At 36.2% G+C, this 25,470-nt stretch overlaps 4 protein-coding genes and 1 long non-coding RNA gene across 6 annotated transcripts; 1 reads left to right on the top strand and 4 right to left on the bottom strand.

Annotated features, from left to right (window-relative positions):
* Nucleotides 1-316: 316 nt before the first annotated feature.
* Nucleotides 317-4,383, top strand: LOC113767629 (D-glycerate 3-kinase, chloroplastic). Its single transcript, XM_027311783.1, has 12 exons — nt 317-609; nt 1,738-2,123; nt 2,323-2,402; nt 2,509-2,560; nt 2,657-2,698; nt 2,798-2,876; nt 2,964-2,995; nt 3,080-3,148; nt 3,393-3,467; nt 3,587-3,703; nt 3,809-3,859; nt 3,978-4,383. The coding sequence occupies exons 1-12, from the start codon at nt 363-365 to the stop codon at nt 4,119-4,121; spliced, it is 1,374 nt and encodes a 457-aa protein (XP_027167584.1). The 5' UTR covers nt 317-362; the 3' UTR covers nt 4,122-4,383.
* Nucleotides 4,384-4,590: 207 nt separating this feature from the next.
* LOC113767630 lies at nt 4,591-5,388 on the bottom strand. Its single transcript, XR_003468037.1, has 2 exons — nt 5,241-5,388; nt 4,591-5,057 (listed from the first exon to the last, which is right to left on the bottom strand). It is a non-coding gene; the product is annotated as an uncharacterized LOC113767630 (long non-coding RNA).
* Nucleotides 5,389-7,440: 2,052 nt separating this feature from the next.
* Nucleotides 7,441-9,548, bottom strand: LOC113767892 (protein CDI-like). Of its 2 annotated transcripts, XM_027312095.1 has the most exons (3): nt 9,242-9,548; nt 8,297-9,161; nt 7,441-7,872 (listed from the first exon to the last, which is right to left on the bottom strand). In XM_027312095.1, exons 2-3 carry the CDS (start codon nt 9,134-9,136, stop codon nt 7,819-7,821), a joined length of 894 nt encoding a protein of 297 aa, XP_027167896.1. In that variant the 5' UTR covers nt 9,137-9,161; nt 9,242-9,548; the 3' UTR covers nt 7,441-7,818. The 2 variants fall into 2 exon arrangements, with proteins under 2 accessions (XP_027167896.1, XP_027167897.1); XM_027312096.1 differs by lacking the exon at nt 7,441-7,872 and having other exon boundaries at nt 8,033-9,161; nt 9,242-9,543.
* A 4,884-nt stretch (nt 9,549-14,432) lies between these two features.
* Nucleotides 14,433-16,200, bottom strand: LOC113768113 (auxin-responsive protein IAA1-like). The gene is made up of 5 exons (XM_027312354.1): nt 15,900-16,200; nt 15,378-15,559; nt 15,119-15,230; nt 14,901-14,962; nt 14,433-14,684 (listed from the first exon to the last, which is right to left on the bottom strand). Exons 1-5 carry the CDS (start codon nt 16,109-16,111, stop codon nt 14,647-14,649), a joined length of 606 nt encoding a protein of 201 aa, XP_027168155.1. The 5' UTR covers nt 16,112-16,200; the 3' UTR covers nt 14,433-14,646.
* A 6,702-nt stretch (nt 16,201-22,902) lies between these two features.
* LOC113768465 (auxin-induced protein 22A-like) lies at nt 22,903-25,470 on the bottom strand. The gene is made up of 3 exons (XM_027312829.1): nt 25,000-25,470; nt 24,192-24,285; nt 22,903-23,325 (listed from the first exon to the last, which is right to left on the bottom strand). The coding sequence occupies exons 1-3, from the start codon at nt 25,370-25,372 to the stop codon at nt 23,217-23,219; spliced, it is 576 nt and encodes a 191-aa protein (XP_027168630.1). The 5' UTR covers nt 25,373-25,470; the 3' UTR covers nt 22,903-23,216.

Genomic DNA, 25,470 nt, shown 5'->3' with positions numbered 1-25,470 from the left:
GTCCACTGGAGAAATCTTTTTATTTGGAGGAGGAAAGAATGAGAGGGCTGTATAAATTGATTAATTCAGGTTAATTCTCAGTTGCAGCTGGAAGAGCCCCTCCAATTCTTAAAAACTAAAATTTGCGTCTTCTACTAGGAAAAAGAGCTAGTCGGCTTTGCAATATATTATTATTATTACCTACAAACTGATGGCTCAGAAAAGAGAGGAGAAAAGAGAATTATTATCCATTTATAGCAGGGTACTTTAGTACTTTCACATGTTCTTTCGGAGAAAACCAACGTTTTATTAACCGTCTCATATTCTCGTACCCGCATTGCCACCCTTGGAGTGAGAAAGAGCACTGAGGGATAAGCCCGGCAATGGCGGCGCTGAATATACTATGGCAACCCACAAATCCAGGGCAGCTGACACAGCCCTCCACCTCACCATCTCATTCCAATTTCAATTCCGATATAATTCATACTGATTGTTATCATAATAATAGTACTAATCGGATAGCTATCAAATCCAAATGGGCTGCCGTCCCAAGAAGAGCACTGACCAAAGTCAGAGCAAAGTTCTCTCCTTTACCTTCCCAAATGTTGCCTGAATCCTCAATTTCATCAGGTAAATTTTATGAAGAATTCCTAGGCCAATTATAATTTTTTTTAATTTGTTTTTCTGGGATGTTTTGTTATTCAGCAAATCTTGACTTTTTTAATTGAATTTACACTGAAATGCTACAGTTTTTTTTTTGGGTGTATTTCCTTTGATTTTTGTTTTAGCTTTACATTACGTTTCTGGAGTATTTATTTGCTGCTGAATGAGATTTTTATTTATTTATTAAATTTTGGTAAGTTTTCCGGTAAAGTTCAATTTGAAATCCCGTTATTTTTTTGTACAATCATGAATTAAGATTTTTAACGTACAGATCAAAGAAGGGTTGAGGGATGATTATGTGTGGCTAATACCAAGTTTAAGTTCATCTTTTTCTTAAAGGCTGAACTGATTTTTAAGTACAGTTATACTTTTCGCTTTTAAATTCTTAAATTACTACACCTACAAGGGAGTTTCGAACTACAGTACATCATTAAATCATTATTCGTCCCCATACAAACGTAATGTGCGAGGAATAATAATCTGTTGGAAAGTGGAAACTCTCAAGAACTATGCAGAGGTTTATGATTTTCTCAAGAGTTAGTCGTAGGCTTAGGTTTTCTCCCCTATTAGAATGCATATCCCAATAATGCAAATCAGTTGCTCCCACCATTCAGTCCACAACAGACTACAAGTGTGAAGCAGCTACTTAGAAGAATCTGGCGTTGCCTATTTCCGTGAACATGATACCAGTAACATGTGATGTTGGTGGCCACTCTAAGGTGAACCAAAGGATTTAGGCTGCCTCAATGACTCGTTGCTCTCTTCTAATCCTGTAACTTTGTGATTCTCTAGAAATCTCTAGAATATCCAATCTCATTTCACGTGGTAGTATTGTGTAAAAGTGGCTGGCAAAGAGCTGCAGTTATTTCTCTACTCATATCATCATTTATACTCAATTGAAAATGAAAATGACAAAAAATTTTGTGCTTAGCAATTTCATTTGCATTTATCATGCTTTTTGGCCTACTCTGTAGCTTTTCAGTATGAGCAATTTAAATGAAAGAAGTAAAAACTTGAAATCATCCTCTCATTCCAACTATTCATAAATGAGATTTGGTTGTAAAGTTTGTTCGTTGACTAGTATTATTGATGCAGGCAGTAAAAGTTCTTGGATACAAGACAATTCTGCCTGTGGTGATAATTTTGTTCACAATGGTCACAGGCAAGGCCCAATACATTCCCGCTTTCCTACAGCCCCTGCTGAAGTTTCAGCTGTGAAGGATCTATTTGATTTCATATGCTCAGGACCACTTCTAGACAAGTTCGGTCTAACCACAGAGAAGGTGGCAGAGTCTATTGATAAGTGGTTACTGTATGGCTCAAAATTGTGTAGATTGTTTCAACTCGATGAGTTGTATATGACAGATCCTCAAAAAGTTCGAATCTACCACTACTATGTTCCAGTGTTCTTGTGGTGTGAAGACGAAATTTCTCAGCATATGTCAACTTTTAATGAAGGAGAAGATATCCCTCCTTTGGTGGTACATAGTTATTTTCTAATGTTCCTTTAGTCCTTTTTTTTTCTCACTGGGTTCAAACGCTAGCGATTGTTAGAAGTAGAAAAAAGAAGGAAAACCCAAGATGGTCAAGTTCAAGTGAGACGCACGTGTCACCGTCTTGTGGAGTTTATGTCCATTAAGCTATTCAACCTAATAAATCTGTCATTATCTTCTAATGCAGATTGGTTTTAGTGCACCACAAGGTTGTGGAAAAACAACACTTGTCTTTGCACTGGATTATCTTTTTCGGATCACTGGGAGGTAGATTGCAAAATGGTGATTTCTATTGAATTTGAGCCATCTAAGTTGTTCTTTGTGTACATGGGAAAAGAAAGACTGATAACTTCTATAATATGTTGAATAACAGGAAGACTGCAACCTTATCCATTGACGACTTCTATTTAACTGCAGAAAGTCAGGTAAATGTCTGTCGGGATCTGGAATTTCATTTCCCTATTTTCTTGCATTTCTGCTTCATGTTTTCATTCCATAGAGAAATACTGATTTATTTTTAGGCAAAACTGCGTGAAAGGAATTCAGGGAATGCGCTTTTAGAGGTAAGGCAATTTAAGTACTCAACATTCTCTGTCTTTTTGTTTCAAATGAGAGCGGCAGAGATGGAAGGAATTTTCTAAGACCTATATTGTTGAAATCAGTTTCGCGGAAATGCTGGAAGCCATGATCTTTCATTGTCAGTTGAGACACTGACAGCTCTATCCAAATTGACTAAAGAAGGTAAGAACATCCAGCATCATTTTCCTTGGCTTGCTGATTGATCCTATAGTTGGAGAATTTAGTTTAATCATACATTGAACTTTTCAGGGTTGAAAATGAAACTTCCTCGGTATGATAAAGTAAGCTGGTGTAACTTTCAAAATTTTTGATCTCAGTCGTACATCTGGAGTTTAGATTTGCCAACCCGTCTCTTGACCTTTCAGTCTGCACACAATGGTAGAGGTGACCGAGCTGATCCTTCGACATGGCCAGAAGTTGAGGGGCCACTAACTGTAAGAGGCTTCAGTTGAGCATTATAATATAGCAACTTGATATTGAATTTTGGTTCTGGTTTCTTAGAAAGTAGCTGGTCCTTCCACTCTTTGTGGGATCTGACTTGAGCCCTTGCTAGACCGCCTTTATGAGTAAACTATACACTCTTATGGGTTTTTTTTTTTTCTCATCTGAATAATGCTTCATTTATGAACATGGCAGATATACATTGAGTTGTAATTTTTCTTTTTTCCAATCTGTTAGGCTGTCCTGTTTGAGGGTTGGATGCTTGGTTTTAAACCTGTCCCTGCTGAAACCGTCAAAGCTGTTGATCCTCAGGTAAGAGTACTCGATATTGATCTAGTGGAACATGTTAGCCGACCGTGTTTACTCATCCTCCCACTGAGTAACAAGTTTGATCAAAACCATAATGGTCAGATATGAACTTGACTTTGCAGCTTGAGACAGTGAATAAGAATCTGGAAGCATATTATGATGTATGGGACAGGTTTGTAAACTCATGGATAATTATCAAGATTCAAGACCCAAATTATGTCTACCAGTGGCGGTTGCAGGTTAATCATTAGTTACCCATTAGCCTTTCTCCTGGGACAGGAAGAAAACTTTTCCTTGCAAAAACCATCCAAGTTTCTAACTAAGTCATGTGGGATTATTTTCAGGCAGAGATTGCTATGAGGGCGGATGGAAACCCAGGCATGTCCGATGAAGAGGTGTGGTTAATAAGCACATATATCTGTTGCTTGATGAATACCAAAATTGATAATTCAATAGGTATATTGGAATCTGCTTTTGAATAGTGAAATGTTTTCCTTATTCAATTCATCACAGGTTATGGATTTTGTTTCACGGTACTTGCCTGCATACAAGGCTTATCTCCCTACTCTTTACGCCGAAGGACCCAAGGGTTCTGATCCAAAGCATGTCCTTGTCATTGAGATTGACGAAGGAAGAAACCCCATCCTTGGTTGCTAGGTAAAGATTAGCAGCTCAATAGGCTTCGGTGCAGGGGGACTTGATTTTTCCCGTGCATTTGCTTAGACATGGTTTTTTGGATCAGCCTTATCATTGTACTATTGTCTTCACCATTTTTTTATCCAACTTTTTGTACAATTTAAAGGTCATATGGTAGGTATTATTAGGTGAAACCGTTGATTTCTTTTTTTTTTTTTCTCCTTCCCCTTTGTTTTAGCAGAGTGCAAAAGGCTAATATGGCCGAGAATAGATGTAAATTTGAAGGTAGACTTTCAATGGCTTCAAAGAAGTGAGACTTGGAGGGGGCAAACAAGGAATTAGGCAAAGAATGGGAAAAAGCTGTGTGTGTAAAAGTGAATTATATGATCCTCACTCTGGACAAGCTGACCGGGCCAGGATTTTCAGTCGTGAAACCATGAGTATTAGAGATTAATCACGACAGCAAGTTGCCACCTAGAAAACGAAAATATTCATCAACGTGAGCTTTTATTATGAAACGTCACACAAGGTGTAAAGCTTGAACTTTGCTTTACTACAATGGATTGGATGTCACTTAAACTGTAAGAGAGTGTTTGGTCTGTTTCGGTTCTAGCGACTTGGTACTAGGCAGAGGTATAAAATTATTTTTGTAAATGCAGAATCATTCAGCCAAAGTACGAAGAAGGAATTAATTACGAAGGGAGAACAGTTTATACGAGTCTGACAATCTTTTTAACACCTGAGACCGGTTAAAGTCTCAATTTTGAACCACACCAAGAAGCTGAAGGAGCTCAAAAAACTAAAACAACAGGACGACATAGTTTGCTTCACGGGCACAAATTAAAAGAGAATTGAATCAGTAGACCAAGAAGACGTTAGAAACACTTGCAGCAGATGATATCCAAACAGCACTCGCATGTCTCGTAGCAACAGAAACAGCAACACGCCGCGAACAAACTGCACATCAAAGGTTTGCAAAGAATTACATGCAATATATGTAGTAGTATTTTCTGGTTAAGGTAAGGATTTGATTAGGTTTTCGGAACTGAAGAAAAGAGATAACATCCATATCCATCGATCTCAGTAAAAAATAAATAAATACAGTAATACAAAAGGAAGAAATTAATTAGATATACAGACCAAGCATAGAGGCAGCCTTTATCCGTATGTCGCTGCTTAACATGATCGTAGTAAGACATCTCTTGAGAGAGCGGCGGGGCATCCATCTTCAACTAGTTCTACTACTGCTACTGCCACTGCTGCTTTTGCTTTCTTATACACTGCAGCTTTTAGCTAGACTGCTTCAGAGTGAAGCTATTATTGCTATCAAATTCTAGTTAAAAGTCATAAGCCAAGCCTGTGCTCTTTAAATTTGTAGCGTGCGGATGCGTTTGATAAAACTGAAATACATTTGAGTGCAAATCATATTCAGTGATAAGTGAATAACTTATCATTTAATTTTGGAAGCAAATTTTACCTAGAAAAATTCAGGGTCACTTAATTAATTCAGATGTTCAATTTTTTGTCATTAAACAGAATTTGAATCCATTAAATTTAACTGCTGAATTGAGTTATCAAATAAGATCTAAAATAAAAGACGTGGACTTGGCATATTGGCGCTTAGGGATGGATGCTCTGGCATTTTGGCATATTCCTCTCTTTAGTCTTCACAATCACATCCGCCTGCGTCAGTTTCGTGTTCTGATGAGTTTCTATTATTCCACAGCACAAATAAGTCCTTTACATTGTAGTCGTGGATAAGCCTATTATACACGTGTCTTTGTTCTATCACACAAGCGTGCCGTGTGTCTCCTTTAATTTAATTTATTTGTGTGTTGTTTAAATATTATAATAGTATATGAAAACTTGTCAAGCTAATTAAGAGAAAGTGTTTTGCATGTTTTTGAGGTTTCGTGAATTGAGAGAAATCAATCATCTAAGACCAATCTAATCATCTAATAGCATTTGTCCTTTCGGCCGGGGCTGTCATTTTCATTACGGCGGATATCATCATATTGATATTATTCTACCTACGGTGATGCTCCGAAATCTATCGCTCAACAGAGTTCAAGAAACAAACCAACAAGAATGGCCCCTCACTTCTTTGCTTCCTCTCCTCCCATGGCGATTTCCTTCACGGAGTAAAATTAAGCACTTCATCGATACAAAATGGAAAGAAAGAGGAATAGAAACTACATAATGATGCTCAGGTTAGTAGCTAAACGGGACGCACTGTCTCACTAAGGCCCTGTTTGATATGTTATGTCATCTCCATATGAAATTAGGAGCAATTTAAATACTCCACAAACTACGGCTACTATTTCACTAACTTAATACAGCAAAGTTGTGCAGTCAAAATAGGAGGAGAGAGAAAGAGGAAGAGGATGGCAGCAGCGGAGGAGAGGAGAGGGTTGCTGGCTATGGAGGAGAGAGGAGGGGTGGTGGGTGGTAGGAAATTTTTTACAAGCTTTTAAAAAATATCTCAATAAAATTTTAAATTTTAAAACACCCCAAAATATATCTAATTCAAATGGATCATCTACAATATAAAGTTTTTAATATACACTGCTATAATAAAATTTTTAAAAAATATCCAAAAAAACACCTAATCCGTCCCGAGCCGTAATTGTTAAAGTTGTGGCCAAAACAATGGTTGAACCAATCAATTTTTTTTTTTTTAAAAAAAGCTGGTCATTGACTTTTTAACTGATTTCTTCCTTATTTGGTCCAATTATCAACTCGGTTGGGTTGAGCAGCCAGTTCACTGGCCAACTGACTGACCCGTCACGGCTAGACCGGGGTTTTGTAACTATGCCTCGCAAATACTTACTTGTTTGGCCCCGTCACCACGGTTTATGCAACCGGTGAATGCTGCTGCCGCATCATTTAAAAGCGAACAACTTAAACCAGTCAATTCGCCGTGTTCTATCATAGCTGTACTGGAACAGAGCAGAGACTTTTCCGTGCGCAATGAGCAATATTGACTAAGAATAGCATTAGATGATTGAATACTAATGCCGCTGTTAGAAGAAAACATAGATAGGACAAGAACATATAATCAAGAATCAGGTCTGTATTAGGTCCTTCCATTAGTTCTAGTTCGTTTCTACAAGTAAAGTCTCGCTCTCACTCTTTTTTGCCAAGCAGAAATTGCATATGAGGAGTGCATTAAGCACGTAAGAACGTGAATGCAATATTGCCATGTATTTATAGCTTCCGCAATAATATTGGCTCTATTTGTTTCCCTTTTGTAAAGCAAACCAGGGTTTGTAAGCCTAGAACAAAAAATTTCTCCGAGGACAAAAAGCAACCAAGATGCCACATAGCGGAATACTGAACATGAAGAGATATAATTCTTAGTCAGGTTGATTGAATTAGATGTCAATTCTTCTTGCTGAGATGAATACTCGAGTAGAATTTGGAACAGCAGGGAAAAGGAATTACAATTGTGGAAGAGGAGTAGATATGCATACATAATGAAACTGCATCTTGTATGGAATTTCTGCCTGACTCTTAAATGTCATGCATCTGATGGGGGAGAAACCAGGTTTTTCTGGGGTTAAGCCTGAGATTGTAGCGCAAAAGTTGAAACACTACAGTTGTCCCTCTTGTAGAAACTACTACCATATATAAGTACCACAGGTGATCTCCAAAAGGCATGCTTGTAGCTCTGCATACGGATGAGAAAACATACTAGTCTAAACACAAACTCTGCATCCTATTTGATCCAGGAGCAACCACGAAAGCGATGATGTGCCAACAAAGTGCGGTCCTAAAGATCATAACATCAGTTACTTCTCCAGTAAGATCAGCTACTCAACCAGGAATCAAGACAAAAACAGTAGTACCTAAAACAGGATGCAATGTGCAAACGGGCAAGCAACCAAAGCAATCTCAAGAGTTCAAGAAAGAGAAAGTGGTTAAGCGTCAAATTGTTTCCAACAAATAGCTGGTCAATTGTAAGAAAGAAATATGGAAACTAGTAGTAAATCCGGAGAACTAATAGCATCATTCTTCAATAAGAAACTGCTAGAAATTGAATAATACAACTATTACATCGAAATGACCCCTAAAGGGGAGCAACTCTACAAGCCTAGCAAGAATAATTGGGATAACAAATGGAAACCAAATGGTAATCTCAGTGTGGAATTAAACAGTAATCAAACAATGTTTTGAACTACATTTTAGCTATCTACCTTCTTCTCTTTCGCCTTCTTATACTCCTCAAGCTCCTTCAACCACAAGTCTCCAAACTCACAATCCTTCCATGCCTCGAACCATGGGCCTCCTAATGTATAATGTATTGCCTTAGGGAATGTGCTTGAATCGCCCTCAACAACCCTGTTATGCCCCACAAGAAAATTCCACACGAACGGAATCTCCCCAATCTCATCATCCTCCAACCACTGAAACCTATGCAAAAATGCCCCTGATTCTGTGTTCACCACCTCAGGAGTCAAGATCCTATTTTTAGGGTGACTACAATTGTACAAAACCATGGAAGACCAATTCTTCCTCGGATAAACCGTCTGCACAGCCCCATCCATTTTGGTTGTTTCTTTAGGGGCATAATCATGTTGTACACACATTATAGCAAATTTATCATCAATCAAATCGGTTAATTCCTTTATATCACCAAGGTACAGAAAATCACAATCAACAAACATGGCCCAACCTTCATAATCAGCTAAATGGGGAGTCAAAAACCGCGAAAACGAAAATTCAGTGCTCTCTAGCTTCCCTCTTTCACGCCAATAAAGACCCTTTCCCCTCAATTCAGATTGTTTAATTGGGGTAATCTCAACCGGGATAGAAGATCTTTTCAGCAATGAATAACGGCAAACCTCGTAAGCGATGTCCTCACGGGGATCATACCCAATAAAGATCTTCAATTTGGGGGGCTTATCAGCATTGTCCTTGTTAGCATTGCCGTTAACCAAACTCTTGGGAAGCGAATCAAGTCCAGCCTTAGTAGGGCTCAAAGATTTCTTTACCTCTTCATTCTTGAAATTCGTTTCTGCCACCAATGTAGACATTACCGTTTTTCCAAGATTTTCACTCCTGCAGCCAAACCCAGAATAATCAAAATTAAATCTTGAATAACAAGAGATCATACATTACCTACGTAAAGGATTCCGTACCTTCTTGGAAGAATTGGATCTTCTAGATCTGGGATGGACCTGAAAATGGAAAAAGAGTGAGAATTTTGGTCTGTGGGGTGGAGAAAACGAGTCTAAGGAAGTAAGAGAGGGAACGCGGAAATTTAGGGGCATTGATGTCTTCGGCGTGGAGGAAATCAGGAGGGGATGGGGGGAAGGCACAAGAATTGAAGGAAGGCATCTTTACAGTTGTCAAACATGTGTCGGCACGGGGATTTTGCGTGGCTGTAAATGGTAATTCCGCTGCGCGTGCCGGCGGTCTTGTGGATGAATTCTAGATGACGTGAAAATCTGTGTACCGCCAAGTGCTAACCCGCTGTTGACTGTTGATTGCTTTTTTCTTTTTTTTTTTAAAGGGTGTACACCTCTTAAAATAACGTGTTGAATTTGAATTAGGGGAAATTGCAGAAACCTCCCCTAAAACTACTGACACTTGCACTGACCTCCTCTCTAAGTTCAGAAATGGCATACAGCATCCTTGAACAGGAACAATATGTTGCAGAATCAGTCCAGGCAGCTTGATGTCCCATTAAAAAATTATTTGTAGAAGTAAAATAAGAAATTTCTTTCAAATTTGCCCTGATCTTGTTTGACAAGTAGTATTAATAAGAGAGAGGCATAGGCATTAATCATCAAGTAAGTTCAGGGGGTATAAATGCAACATCATGCTTCCAGATGCAGACCTGCAACAACTTCATTTGCTGAGAAACCAACGGCTAATTGTGCAGTTCCTTGCACTAGCTTATAAACGATGGTCAGTCTCCCATGAATACCAGGATTACTACAAAATAATGAGCAGCAATTTTCCAACTCAGTTTGCACAGCTTGCTTGATACTCAGTTTGGCAGCTTCAAGTCATATTGATTCCCTAGAGAATGGCTTCTTCCAGCCACAGGAGAGCATCATGGAACTCCCCAACATCCTTCACAATACAAAACAAATATTGCTGGTGCAATCGAAAGGCAACATTGAAGAGTAGTAACAGGAAATGATTAACTTCATCAAGCATCAAACAAGAGTAACATATAATTCTTGACCAGATTTGACTTCAAGTGTTAGAGATGATAATTCGCTTGATGTTTTCAATGACTAACCGGGTAATATGGCACAGATGCAACGACCTTTGTAGGTGATGATGAAACCTTGGATGAAAGAGCATTTACTGCTGCACTAAGGAGCTGAGTCGAGCCACCGCCAAAGACTATGTATTTTCCGTCTGTGATTGCATTTCCGGCTGTAGCATGGAGCTTTCGTATTTGCTCCTCCAGTTCTTTAGATGTTAGTGAACCATCTTCAAATTCATAGCCCATGTGATGCCATCCTACCACCATAATTGCACTACTTGCTGCATTCTTCCTCCAGAAAGGCTCCAAGAACGTCGGGTTTCTGCTGCATGCAACCAAGAGAGTCAAGATTAGATTTCAACGTTTTTTCAGTCCAATTCAACATACGCAAGGAATGCAGTTCTGATTCATCAACTAAAACTGTAATGTAGAATTTTTTTGCTTATCCAAAAGTATTAGAACTTTTCAAAAAGTTTGCAAGTATAGACCACTGGAGAAGGGATTTCAAAAAATTCAATCTAGAATTCACAACGGTATAAAACCCAAATTTTCAGACCTTGGGCAATTGACCCTCCCTTCCCCCCGCTCTAGTTCTATCTGTGGTTAGACTAATACCTATCAGCGTCTGCAATGCAGTCAGGTATAAGCTCTGAACAATCATGGCCTGTATAGCATCCATTACATTCACAAACTGGTTTTCCACCATCTAAAACTAAGCCATCTAGGTAGGCACTTCCATGGCCTGAGCATGAAACTGACCGCAAGTTGTCTTGCAAAAAATAGCGAAAGTAGATCACACGTACGTTCTCTTTGTTTGCAGGAGATTTTTTGATCTAAATGTTTCATTCAAAGTTTTGTTTGACAATTTGAAAGTAGTAGTGGAAAATTTACATAGATTTCATTTCTTTAAAGTTGTTAAGCCTTTCAAGATGCATCATCTTAATTGGATTCACATTTTCATCTAGTTGTTTGAAGAAAAAAAAACAAACTTCATCTATTTGGCTAAAGAGAAAAATGGAAAAAAAAGGGAAAAGATGGGAAGGAAAAAGCTAAATGGTGGCCGTTATACATTCTAATTTCCCCATACTTGATCATGTTCCATTCACATACGGCTCGAACTCTATGTATTGAGCTTGGTTTCATAGACTTTTGCTATGAAAATGCTCTGATTCATTTAGCCTGTTTTTTTTTGTCTTAACTAGTAAATTTTGTCTTAATTATAAATCTAGTCCACTTGATCTGTTTAGCAAGTCACATTAATCTGTTCAGCTCAAGTCAAGGGTAAGAGGGAGTGTTTGCCAATTAATTTGAAGGTGAAAATAACCTCAGATTCTGCAACACTGACATTCAATAATTGAGTTACAAATGTAAAACAAAAAACTACAACTATTCAAATTAGTGCTAACATATATAGGTTACCTTATACAAGTGCGTACATAAAGCATACACAGCTGGTAGAGTTATTGTAAGGTCAAATGTGATATTCATTGTACTTTAGAATCAGCTTACGCGTAACAAGAACTTAGCTCCAATGGTGCGATTCTGGTTCATACTAATGCGGGAAGAAAGAGTTCCCTGTAATCAAATTTACGTCCTTCTTCTTTTCACAACAAATTAACTTATAAGCAAGTAAAAGGTACACGTTTTTTTGTTGCATCTGCGACCATGAGTTATTGATATATAATCCAATTTTTCTGTGGAGAGTTTGTAGATGACTGAATTATTGGTCGTTGGGACATTATTTTATTTTCTTTTCCGCGTTTTGTTTGGACAAATTAAGGTAGTTGGGAGTTGAGACTTGCATTGAAGAATCTATGCCGATGACTGAGAATGCATCTTAGGATAATGTTTTAGGTGATCGATTAATTCAGCATATTAATTGTTTGTTTAGTTTAATAATAATAAGAAGAAATAGTTTGTTTAGTTTAATTTGTTTAAGAAAGGATTTGTTGGTTTGATGAAAGTAAGCTTTAGTTAATTAGTTTAACTATGCAGAAATAGTTTGTTTAGTTTAATTTGTTTAAGAAAGGATTTGTTGGTTTTGATGAAAGTAATTAAACCTTTTATCTGGTAAAGTTAAATTCAATTGGGGGTACTCTATTAAATTCACACACTTTTACCTTTTAAATTGGCTCCAACTTTTTTTTAGGCGAGGTCAATGCTATTTCAAAATTGATAGGAGAGGTCAATGCTAGTAGTAGAAACCTCAGGGGAGGTTTCTGCAATTATCCCTTTGAATTATGTAGAAAAGAAAGCAAGTTGCCCTACGAAAAGAGCTTAACAATGGTCGAATCACGAATGCCCTTTGAGTTGGCTTTTATTTCTAAAGTTTGTACCCTAAGGTATCCCGACATACTAGTATTTGGCTTAAATCAGAGGGATTATTATGTTATGTGCTTCAGAAAAAAAAAATATTAGAAATAGGTGTGTATTATCACGCATGCCGAGAATGTAAGCTTTTTCTCATTAATTAGAAATTTTCGTCAACAAGTGAAGATTATTTTTGGTGTAATTTCCAATCACACATGCAATTGGAAGTCTATGAGGGTTGGCTCAACTAGTACCATTTTAACATGTTAGGTTTGAAATTCTATTGCTACTAGAAATAGTTCCTCATGGTAGGCAATTTTGTAAAGGAACATCTTCATGGTGGATTTGAAATATTATGGCTCGACTTCATAATTGGTTAACCTCATCTTTTTCTCTTAAACTTTCCATTATCCATAAAAAAAGGCCGGGAGAGGGGGGGGAATTAAAGGTGTTTAATCGGAATAGTTTGGATTGCGTTAGGATGAAGAGAAAAGTATGGTATAATACGTGTAAACTCTAAAGAATTGAAAAAAAATGGATGGATGGAAAAATTGTTCGAGAATATGATGCAATCTAGTATATGTCATTAAATCATTTGTCCCGTTCGCAAAGAATCGACAACTACCATTCAAAAAAATTGTAAAATGCACTAAGAAAATAAGAAAAATGAGTAGGATGCTTTTGAGGCTTTAATCTTTAAATACAATAGCTTGTTTACCTTAAAAAGGAGAAAAGAAACTTCGAACTGTTTGTTTTGGACTTAATTAGGCCCATATTGGCCTTGAAACGATAAATATTCTGTCTCAAAGCTTGCACTTCAGCTTTCAGCTTTCAATGATGGAAGGCTCCTTTATCTCCTTTTTACACCACTCCCTATCTTTCATGTCAGTGTTCAGCCCATTAGCCCATGCCATTGAGGTCAATCATAATAAGCCACCTTTTAGTAATCTGGACTCGGCCTCAGTGAAATAACAGATCCAACGTCCGTTTGACTGGTGGTTAGAACCGAAAGAGAATCAAACTTTTTCATACTCAAATTTGAACTCGATTTGATAGGAATTCGTTCAAATTTGATTTGTTAACTAGTCAATTCAATAATAAGCAGCATTTATGTTCAATAATCAAACTCGATAACAAAATTCGTTTACATTCGATTCGACAAATAAATAAAACGAAATTTCAAATTTGAGAAAATAATTAAACAAGAAACTTGAACACTAAGATGTTCATCTTGATTAGATTCGTTTACACCCCATCACATTTTAGTTTCCAGTGAAACGCAGAGGCTTGAGAACATCTCGGAGAGTCTTGCTTGCCATTTAAAAAGAAGACTAAGCCGCTCTATTTTTTATTTTCATTAACCCAGTTTTCTTTATTTACAAAAAAAGAAAAAAAGAAGCTGTTTTAGCTGAAAAACGTCATCAAGATTGGAATATGGTTTCCATTTTTCTGTTGCTTGTCTTTGTTCGGAGCCGGAAAGCCATGATCAACTTGATTCCCAAAAGAACAAAAAATCAATACAAAGTGGAAAATGTGTTGCATACATGATAAGTGTCGAATCATATTTATTGAAAACAAATAACAGTTTGATACTTTGAGGGCTCCAAAGATTTTGCTTTATTCTCTAAAATTAAACATTTTCTTCTTAAGTGGGAAAAAAAAAAAATCCCTTCTGTGGATTCGTTTAGGATAAAAAGGTTGAATTGAATTCCTCCTCTATCCCTTGCTGTAAATTCAATGGTACCTAACACAGACAACAATAGTACGTATTTTGAAACACAGGTAGGTATGTGTAGAAATTAACTTCAAAGAGTATCGTATTCATTTCAGGGTATCCAAATTTTACATTGACTGAAAAGGAAAAAGAAGCCAGAAATTTGTTCTACTACACCTTAAATAATCTTACACTACTAGTATAACATATCCTATAATTAATCCTCAAAACTTTAACTCCTCAAAGAGCCGACCGACCTAGATCTGTACATGAAATTTCTATCCCAAATAAGGTTTTCTTCAGCAAGTGCTCGAGCAATTTGGAGGTGTCCTTGTAGCTGCATGCACATCAAAATTAAGAAAATGTTAAGCAATGTAACAAAATAAAGTACAACTACAGTTTTTTATTTCTATATATATATATATATAAACTATTTCCACTCAAATCAGACTCAAAGCGTGTGTGTAATTTTTTTTCTGAGAACATGTTTAAACAAGTTGGAATCATTCAAATGAAAAGAACACCAGAGGGCTTAAAAAATTGTGCAACTCACCCAATTCAATTGCCTCCGAGCTTTTCATTAATCTCAATCTCTTGCACGATTCCACAAACATTCTGTAAATTCAGATCAATTAACAAAACGGAAGTTACTGCCGAGCCCGAAAGGAAAACGAAGTTAAAGAGATCAAGCAAATCTGGTTTTTCTTTTTTAATAAAAAAAAATATATAATTATTTTGAGGAACAACCAAACAATTCTTGAAAGAACGTACTTCCAAGGAACATCTCCAACTAACATCCAGTCTCCGTCCTTGTCTTCATAGGTTGGCACATATTGCATACCATTTGCAGGATCCATCAGCTTTTTCTGATTCGCACCATTACCTGATGATACACACAGTCATATTATCATGCTACAAATTCATATTTTCCGTGGTCGGCCGGGAACATATGGTTGTACCCAACACTGAAGAAAAACAGATTGCTGTCTACGTACATATGCAGTAATTTAAAATAAAAAAAAATGCTTACATATGGTTTGGCAGGTAAACATGCCCTCCAGACCGGCTAAAAGCTGCTGGTAGCCGTTGTACATCTCCAAATCAACTTTTCTCAGGTATGGAGCTCCATCTACTGCCACCTTTACGTATTTGCTACTCTTCATCATGTTCCTCCTCGATGATTTTACAGGTGGCCATCCTACCACTTGTGCCCTGAAATTCAAAACCCCTGCTTAATTAATTAAGAGTTTAGAAATAGAATCACATCCTACCTTAGCTAGCTATGATTTCATGGGTTGCCGTACAATATTATAGGAGGGGATCGAGGGGGCATGACAAGATTCGGTACATCAGTACTTCTGGTATATATGATCAATACAAAAACTTGTATCTATAAATTGGATTATCTAACGCGGAAATGTGTAGAAGCAATATTCAAAGCATCTGCAAGAAGCAAATAAATTGTTTTGGCCATTTTGTACAAAACATATACTTGCTTAGTACATAATTATACATATATGTATATGCATGCCTAGCTAGTACTAGTGCTTACTTTGCTGGAGGTATGGTTGTTGAGTCTGAGGTTTCATTTTGCCCAGAACTTGAACACCACAGTCTCAGATCAGCACCTCCTGAAAGACTCCGTTTCCGGCTGCAATTCAGGACTCGAGGTCCACCTGGTAAGCCTAAGCTGAGCTCAGTTTCCTCAAAATTCATGGCGGAGGAGTAGGATTCTGGCGACACTTTAGACTTGTCGGATGACATCTTCTTTCCTTCTAGTAGTTTGTCCGGCTGCAGAGGGGCAACTTAACCAAAAACAAAAGGATGACTAAAGAGTTACAAGCGCGTTTGGCTTTTACCTCCGTGTGTATGTACGCATATAAAAAATGAAGCGGAGGAGGAGGAATTCAATTCGGACGGCTGTTCCGGGAACTGACCATTGAGGATTTGACACGTATCTTAACAGGGCGTTCTCATTGGTCCATGTAGATCGGTGACTGAATGATGTGAAGCGTGTGCTTTGATTTTGAGTGCTTTCAATATTTTGGGTCCATGTCGGGTTCGACCTGGTCAGTTTCTTAATTATTTCTTTCAATTTTTTTTTATGTGGAAGCTGTGATAGCCTGTTGCTGGGGCATGTATGTACCGTCACTATAAGTCCCTGTCCATCGTCCATGTGGGATCATCAAGTTTTACTTACGTGATCTAGATCAACATCCGATGGTACAAGAGTAGTTTTTTGTTTGTGTGTGTGTGTGTGTGTTGGGGGGGGTTTGAGGTGCGGCTTGCCAGAAAATAAAGGTCCGGCTAAAGAGTGGCGGGCTTCTTTGTTTCAATCTTTTCCTTTTTCTATAATGGCGCCCTACCTCCGAAGGGAGTATCAAGATTTGTTCTTGATCTTAGTATCAAATGTCCTTTAAATTGTCTGATAAATGAAAATGGGAATGGTATTAGCTTTTTTAGTTATTAACCATGCTTTTATTTTAACCATTCATCGAGATGTAGAATGGGTTAACTCTATTTTTTTATATTAGATGCATGGATTGTAAATACATTCATCGAATTTTTATTCAATACATGTATAACAAATATCATCTTTAATTATAAATATAACTATCAATAGATCGAAAAGAAATAAAAGAAAGATCTCGAACAAGTGTATAATCCAAGTTTTTGATTAACGACTTAAGTAGTTTAATCTTATTCGCATGCTTGGCTCATTTAAGAAAATTAACACAAAGATATCAGCTTTTGAAAAAAAAAAAAAAAGAAGATTAAATCAATTGATCTTTCAACAATAACTCAAAAATTTTAAGCAAGTGAATTTTCGGTACATTAAAATTCCAATTATTGATCACTAAATGAAATTCAACTCCTACCATATTTATGATAATCAATTTCCGAACTTTTTATTTTTTTTGTACTTATTGGAAATTAACTAGCCGGCTGTCTCTCCCTAATCAATGAGGTTTCTCGAATTGTATAAACAATAACCGGAATGGAAAGACCTCCGGAACACGCAAGTGCATGAATAGAGGACTGAAGGGTGCTACAGAGGAGCACAGCCATGTGCTCGTGTGTAGAAGGTGATCAAACGGAAAGTAGGGCCCAGATGTCGGGTTTTATAAGGTACGAGTCAACTTTCCATAAGTCCATATGATAAGAATTCCTCAAATTGAAGATGGGCCCACAGACCAGCATGTGACGGTGTCGCTTTGTCGGGCCTTGACAGTAGTATGAGTCGCATCTACTTATTAGTCTGTTAAGGACCAGAATCAACCGACACGAGTGGGCTGCTTTAATTTTTCCGCCCCCTGCTTTCCTCGTTGCCGTCGCCCCTAGGTTGATACACGTCATAATTTACCGCTGGGTTGTTTCTAGTCAGCCCCGATATTTTTTCTTTTTCTTTTTCTTTTCCTTTTCCTTTTCCCACCGGGTCTCCGCGCTATTTTCTTGCTCAAAAGTACAAGGATTACAAAACTTTTTAGAGCCTATTTAGACTGCTATTTTTTGAAATTTTTATAAAAAAATTTCACTGTAATAATTTAATATGCGTATGGAGTAAAAATATATTTAAAAAATGTATTTATGATTTATGAAAGATATAATTTTTTTTTTTTAAAAAAAATGATAAGCCAAACAAAGCCTTACTTGAAGTAACTTATTATCCTCAAAAAGCAAATAAATATCCTCAAAATATGAAGCCCATTTTTTATCGTGTGATTTTCAACACATAGACCAGTAAAAGTCTCTTTAATTAGATGTAAAAACTTTTAATTTACAAAATCTCATCTAATTCAAGATTCAAAATTATGTAATTACGCTTATCGAATTTGTCGTACAAATCAAAACGTGCAACACACATTCAGTTTCAGGGAAAAAAAAAAAAACAGAGGCAGAAATTATTCACATAAACCAATTCAAAGGCGACAATTCTAATCAACGTAAGCATCATGCATGTCACTATTGATTAACAATATCAATATGAGGTGCTACAAAAGTTTACTCTTTGGATCGAGGCTTGCAACCAATGATTTCAATGCCAGATAAAGACCTCGAACAAAGATCATTAAATTCGTAAAATTGACATTTGCAGAATAAAATAAAAGGCTTTAGAACCAAATTATATTTTGGTTTTGAAGAACATTAGGGACCATATGAAGCGCTTGTTCTCAGAGAAAATATTACAATAACATAACAAAAGTTTACATAGCTAATTAATATGTGCAACAACAAGAAGTTCAGAAATTTTACCAGCTAGTCCACTATTATATGGCGTACGTACATCTTGATGCTAAAATATTTTCGTGCTGACGATTCATATAGAGCAAATGATGAAAATGGTCACCGATCAACTATTTAAAATAGTATGGCTTTGTCACCAAACTTTTTTTTTTTTTTTTTGGCCAGAAAAAATAACTCAATTTTTTAAAATAGGTATTTTGGATCATATTGTCTAATTTAGCTGTTAAACCAACTAGAAAAAAAAATGTATATTTAACCTGCTACTGTAGGTTTTTAGAGGGCAAAAATGTCCTAGATTGTAAGTCATTTCTGGTTGATTTAACAGAAAATGACTGTCCATTTTAAGAAGTTGAGTGACCATTTGGACCAAAAAAATTAAAATCGATCTGGTGATCAAACCGCGCCACTTTAGATAGTTTAGTGATCATTCTGGCTATTTACTCGTTCATACAAATATCAAGTTCATAATTTTAGACTAAATTAACCAACATTCTCTCTTCTTTACATTCTAGCAGCAATATTAACTAGATGAACTAATTTCACGCTGAGACGTGACAACATGCATATGTAAATTTGAGCAGACCAAGCACTTAAATGGATTTCCAATATCACCAAAATTTGTTATAAGAAGATGCCAATCACATGAAGGCGTACGTTGTCATTCGATGGCAGCATGCAAACATGTCTCTCAAGTGTCTTCTATCCGTATTACTGGTATTGGTTCTACACGATACTGAAATCACGAATCAATCAGCAGCACTTTTCCCTTTATAAAAAATTATGTCTTTTGGATTTTTGCCACCAAGAAAATGTCTTGATCATATCGCACGTTTTAATGTTTTGTCATATTGGGCCATTAGCTTGATTTGATTAAGCAAGCAACGTTTTCACATGAATGGGGATCGCCCCTTTCGATTACACATATCATGATTCTAATTGACCCGAACAAATTACTTTATGAGTGAACTTGTATATAGTGCGGATTAACATCTTTGGTAATTTATTATATTCTTCGACAATATTATTAAAGCGTCTATATCAATTCAATGAGTTTTACACATGCTCCTGCCCGGTTTTGCAGTCATCTTTTTATGAGAGGCGTTTCAATTTCTCTTCGCTGCCACTTTATGCAGCCACCCATCGACGTTCAAGTACACGGTCAAAAAATTAGAGATTTATTTGAATATCGAAGAGTTGAAGAATATGTCATATGCGTATGAAATACCATAAGCATGATCATGATAATTCGATAACATAAATTGGTTCAATTGATAAGAACGGGTCACTTGTTCGTAAAATGTTATGTATTTGAATCCCACTGTTAATATGAGAGTTGTATTGATCAATGATCTACAAGAACCCTTATAAATAACCAATGGTCTTGAGAGCATACTCTGACTCGTGGTAGTGATCGAAATCGAACCCATCATACCAAAAAAAGTCATAATAATTCAAGAAGGAAGTCAGCGTGATTTATAAATAACCAATGGTCCCGAAAGCATAGTCTGACTCATGATAGTGATCGAAATCGAACCCATCTTACCAAAAAAAAAAAGTCATAATAATTCAAGAAGGAAGTCAGCGTAACTTAGTTTAAATTGGAGATTTCAAGCGTAAATTCGAGGAGGGCGAAAAATTATTAGTTGGTCTTCAAAGTCAAAGAAGTTGAATAAAAGATTGACTCCCGTTTTCAATTCTGTTATTCAATTCTGCTATACTGGATTAGCATAAACAGTTTTGAGACCAATAATACAGAGAACCTGAATAAGTGCCTGTTTGATAACATAAAAAAGTGCTGAAACTAGGGGTGGGCGCGGGTCGGGTACCCGCCCCATTCACCATTTGGCTGACCCGACCGCACCTTGCGGGTCAGCCATTTTTTGACCCTTACCCGCCCCGCATATCAGCGGGTATCCTATAATAGGGTACCCGCTGAGATAGGGTCGGGTCAACGGGTACCCGCCCCGCCCCATTTATCATTTAATTTTTTTAAAAATAATTTATACCAATTTAATTTTATATTTTACACATTCATCTAAGATTTAAGAAATATTTTTTTTCTAAAAAAGGTTTCCCACCAAGAAATAAGCATGTGAAGAAAATATAAGATAAAGGAAAAAAATTAAAAGAATTCGAAATCAATAAAAGTTTGAAATAAGTAGCACATTTTTTAATATATATGTTCCACATTAATTAAACTTTTTTCTATAAAATATAAGATCATGGCCTCTACAAATGAATCTTGTAAATAAACTATAGTCTCTCATATTTGTAATATAATTTATTCAATAAAATTACTTATTTAGTTCTTATTATTTTATAGTGTGTGTATAAAAATAAAAATAAAATAAAAAATATATATATGCGGGGCGGATCGGGTACCCGCGGGTTTTTAATTATGTGACCCTAACCCGCCCCGCATCTTAGCGGGTACCCGATCCTCTTTTGACCCGATCAAATAATAAAAATCGGATATCCTAATTTTCAGATCGGATCGGATCGGATATGACGGGTTTTCGGGTTAGCGGATAATTTTGCCCACCCCTAGCTGAAACTGAATTCATTCAGACATTCAGATGTTGTGGGTGTTTGATAAATAAAAATTCACCTGCTGAACTTATTAAGTAGTGCTGAATTTGTATGTATTTTTTTCAGCACAAGAATCGTAGCTGAATGCTTAATTTGATAAGAATCAAGAGATTTACTTCAACTACTTTATCTTATCTACCAAATATATCCCTGTTTGTTAATTACATTCAAAACCTTTATCTAATTAAACAATCTAATATTCCCTATTCAAAATCCTTATCTAATTAAACAAAACAACCTGATATTCTCTATTCAAATTTTTTTTTTAACAATAGTATTTTTTTGCAGTAATTTTCATCCACAAACATTTATATTTTGATATATATTTTTTTTGTGTAGATAAATTTTATTTATGTGATGCAGCTTATCCACACACACGTGGCTTTATGACACCATATCGAAATATTAGATATTGGTTGTCTAATTTTCGAAATGCTTCTCGTCCAAGATCAAAAGAAGAACGCTTTAACCAAGCACATGCAAGATTGAGAAATATAATTGAACGTGCTTTTGGAGTATTAAAAACTCGTTTTCCCATTCTAAAAAATGATGAAACCATACCCTTTTCCCACACAAAGAAACATTGTCATTGTATGCGTTGCTCTTCACAATCATTGTCATTTTCATACCTAACAATTTTAAGTTAATTAAATCATAGGTTCTATTTCCTTTTTGGATTAAAAGATAGAAGGGCAAAATTGTACAATTTAGCTTATTAAGCATTAAGTTATGAATATTTATCAAACAGTATAAATAGATTCAGCATTAAGATTCAGACATTCATATATCTCTTTTCAATGTTTAAAATTCAGCAAATTAATTATTTCAGTATTCAGAATTTAGAATTCAGAATTCAGATTCAGTGTTATCAAACGGAGCCTAAGTGATTTAAAGGGTTAATTTAATTTGATCACAAAGACACGGTCAAACTCGAAGCCAAATAAATTGTGTGGACGTGGCTTACTCGTCGACAACAATTATCAAAATCACATGTTAATAAAGATATGACCTTAATATGACTTCAAAATTGAGGATGACTTAAGATTTCAATTCAATCATAGTAATCGACGACAAATACTGTTCACTAGGATTATAAATTTACACAGCCTTGTCAGACTTCATTCATTCTGTCCGGGTACCGTGATGCTAGTAGTTTTAGGTAGTTAAAATATGTGATTGAAGCAACTGCCCAGAACATATATATATATATATTTATGCAGCAGCAGCAGAAGGAGGTTCTGTACCTGGAGTTCATGTGAATATGGCTATGTCCATGTGAATATGTCTGGAACAACAATTCAAGTGTATATACTAAATGTCTCTAAATGTCTAGTTACTCGGTATTTAGAATTCACATGCCAATAGAAATCAAAGGGTATAATCTTCTAAACTGAAATTGCGAAAACAATCCAATTTATTAATCTTCTGTCTAGTTTGAACCATATTTATTCTAGACCAATTAGCAGTTTGTGGCTATATAGACTTTTTCCGAGCCACAAACGAGGATCATATCGTCACTAATCGGTTTATTAGCGATAATCATCGCTTATTATAGGCGAAAAAAATCATCATAATGATCATCTTTTTTTATTACCAACCAACCAAAAAAAATTCATGTGCATCGCAAATTTTTAAAAAAATTGAGCTCTCTCTTTTTATCTTTTCGCTAGCAAATTTAAAAAAAAAAAAAACTTCTACTATAACAAAACTGATGTGCCTAGCAAGCAACTGATATATATACATGAGCCAAAAATGTATTAAGGAACACAATATGTTGTTCATTACACAAAATCCAAATATGACAAATCGATCGTCAATTTGAGCAAATGCTACATATAAAAAGGCAAAGGAATTGTCAACTTACATAAATTTGGGACATCTAGGGAAGGAAACTCATCCATCCCATCCAATCAAAGTTAAAATACTACTGTTTCAGACAGGTAATTATGTGGAAAGATAAGTCATAGTGGGTACACCGAATTCAGTCTCAAGTACTTCTCAGTACTAAGCGTGAGGAAGAAATTGCATATATGTATCATCCATCTCGTGAGGTTCCTTTCAAAGTGCTCTTTGGATGAATCCCAATGCCTTTTGCATCCGTCCTCTTCATGATCCTCAGCCTTTTACATGATTCAATGAACATCCTGCAAATTAATTTTAAAAAGAAACAAGATGCTTTTTAGCATTATAAGATCTTTTCGACTCTAATCGCGATTAGATTAGATTAGATTAGATTTTTCACGTTCTAATGAACATTTAGACACATAAAAAGAAACAACTTAGCATGTAAGTTCATTTTATCAAATTTCGCCTGAGCCTGACACATGAATTAACAAGTAAAGAACTAACGTCCTTCGTGCCACGAATTGATTCAATTTCTAAAACTTAAGATTAGGGGAAAACAAAAAGGAAAAGAACTATTAAAGGGATATGGTTTTTTTTTTTTTTTTGTGGGGGGGGGGGGGGTGTTTTCGGTTCTATCAACATGTTCAAAATCTTCATAGTTTTGCTGCACACGCATGAGATCTGCTAGTACTAATTCTGGCTAGATCTTTCCTAGGGCTTTGCATGCACTAAATCATGTTGGATTGGGATCTGTCCTCAAGGACAATTATGTCATGGAGAGATGCAAACTAGCGGAAAAATCGAGCCTGTCGGCGATATATACTGTATTAAGTGAAAAAGACTGGTGTTGTTGCCAAAACCCATAATAACACAGTATTTCTTTTTCTGTTAAAATATGAAAATTTCCCTTCTCAGATCGATTCAAATATCATCACAAATTAACTTGAAATGCATGGCTTTGTTATATTTATTGTCTGACAGTGAAAATAGGCGTTTAAATTAAATTCTTGCAAAGAACATCTTTTTCTTACAGCATTCTTCTTCTTTTTTTTTTTTTTTTTTTGGCCCCTCCACACAAACTAGAGAAGAAAATTTGCGACATTGCATTTTCGTATGCGTATTTTGTCAAATGTATTGGTGGAAACGAGGTAAAATTGAGACTTACGTCCAGGGAACATCACCCAAGAGCATCCAGTCCCCGTCCTTGTCCTCATATATGGGAACGTATTCTGAACTGTCCGCATCGTTCAACGCCTCTCCTGTCAACAATCAACATATCAAATGAGATCATAAGGACAGCTGAATTTGTTTTTCTCAGTATGAAATAAGTTCTTTCTAGGCTCTTTTTTCTTTTTTTTTTTCCCTATCTTGTACTTTTAGTACTGTTTTACATCATGCATCAGGAGTTCTTTAGCCCTTTCTTTTAGGACATTTTATTTCAAATTGTAATCCTTGTAATAACCCAACTTCCAAAACTATAGCAGCATATGGATACCTAGTTCCGACAATAAACCATGGTGAATTATGTCTTTGTCCCAGAATAACATGTGATACAATAGAAGAATTAAGCAAAACGTATGTCTAGGAAGATAAACGAAATATTGAAGCATTGATTCCTTTTATGTGGTAAATAAGGTGCCACTTTGAAACTTGAAGGGGAAAAAAAAAAAAAAACAGTCCCACATTGAGTTCCACTAAGGGAATTAGTTTTGCTTATTATGAAGGTCATGAGCATAAACTAAGGGAATTAGCTGCCAAAGTCAAGCACTAGGAGTTTGTAGCAACAACATGTGAATGTCTGCAAGGATTTAGTCATACTTTATCTAAATTAAGTTAGGAATTTGCATGGCGAAGGGCGACAAAATAAGTGATTAATTAGCTTCTATAATAACTCCATTCAAAGCTTAGTTAGTGAACTAATTAAGTTTCATGCTAAATGGAATTAGCCAGAGTTGGATAAGATGACTACTTACCAATACCGTAACAACCGAAAAGCCTTTCAAGATTCAGCTGAAGGTCAGAATAGCATTTCTGAGCAGCCAAATCAATTTTGCGGAGAAAAGGGGCGCCATCCATGCTAACTTTGACGTACAGTTTTGTTGATTCCTGGCCATTAAAGCTAATCTTCCTCCGGTGGGAGCAAACTGGAGGCCATCCCACCACTTCATTTTTTGGTATTATTTCAGACTTAGCTCCATTCGATCTCTTCCCATTCTGATGATGATCCTCTTCAATCTCGGAAAACACCCTTTTCTTGCCAGTTTTCAGCATCACTTGATCAAAGCCACCTCCTGGAAGCCCTAACCTGAGCTCGGTAATTTCAAGTCCAAGACCGTCTTTCGCCATCTCTTGTAACGTCGAAGATATTCCTATCTTGCTATTAATGTTTGAGAAGGGTTTTTGCGCAGATATGAGTGACAATTGTAGTTCTCGGTTTTTAAGCA

The sequence above is a fragment of the Coffea eugenioides genome, chromosome 4, assembly GCF_003713205.1.
Source record: "Coffea eugenioides isolate CCC68of chromosome 4, Ceug_1.0, whole genome shotgun sequence".
NCBI classification, from domain to species: domain Eukaryota; kingdom Viridiplantae; phylum Streptophyta; class Magnoliopsida; order Gentianales; family Rubiaceae; genus Coffea; species Coffea eugenioides.
Note: the sequence above shows the minus strand (reverse complement) of the source record. Positions and strands in the feature narration are given on the sequence as shown.

Bases quoted from the DNA above. Each gene is read 5' to 3' on its own strand.
- LOC113768465 (XM_027312829.1), bottom strand. From the start codon at position 25,372: ATGGCGAAAGACGGTCTTGGACTTGAAATTACCGAGCTCAGGTTAGGG. The intron at 24,286-24,999 runs GTAAGTAGTCAT...GATTGTTGACAG, and splicing joins TTTCGGTTGTTACGGTATTG to GAGAGGCGTTGAACGATGCG. The intron at 23,326-24,191 runs GTAAGTCTCAAT...ATTAATTTGCAG, and splicing joins TTGGGTGATGTTCCCTGGAC to GATGTTCATTGAATCATGTA.
- LOC113767629 (XM_027311783.1), top strand. From the start codon at position 363: ATGGCGGCGCTGAATATACTATGGCAACCCACAAATCCAGGGCAGCTG. The intron at 3,149-3,392 runs GTAAGAGGCTTC...CCAATCTGTTAG, and splicing joins AAGTTGAGGGGCCACTAACT to GCTGTCCTGTTTGAGGGTTG. The intron at 3,704-3,808 runs GTTAATCATTAG...GATTATTTTCAG, and splicing joins TCTACCAGTGGCGGTTGCAG to GCAGAGATTGCTATGAGGGC.
- LOC113768113 (XM_027312354.1), bottom strand. From the start codon at position 16,111: ATGTCATCCGACAAGTCTAAAGTGTCGCCAGAATCCTACTCCTCCGCC. The intron at 15,231-15,377 runs GTAAGCATTTTT...GTGTATCATCAG, and splicing joins GTTTACCTGCCAAACCATAT to GTAATGGTGCGAATCAGAAA. The intron at 14,963-15,118 runs GTACGTTCTTTC...CTGAATTTACAG, and splicing joins GTTGGAGATGTTCCTTGGAA to AATGTTTGTGGAATCGTGCA.
- LOC113767892 (XM_027312095.1), bottom strand. From the start codon at position 9,136: ATGTCTACATTGGTGGCAGAAACGAATTTCAAGAATGAAGAGGTAAAG. The intron at 7,873-8,296 runs GTAGATAGCTAA...TATGATCTTTAG, and splicing joins AGAAGGCGAAAGAGAAGAAG to GACCGCACTTTGTTGGCACA.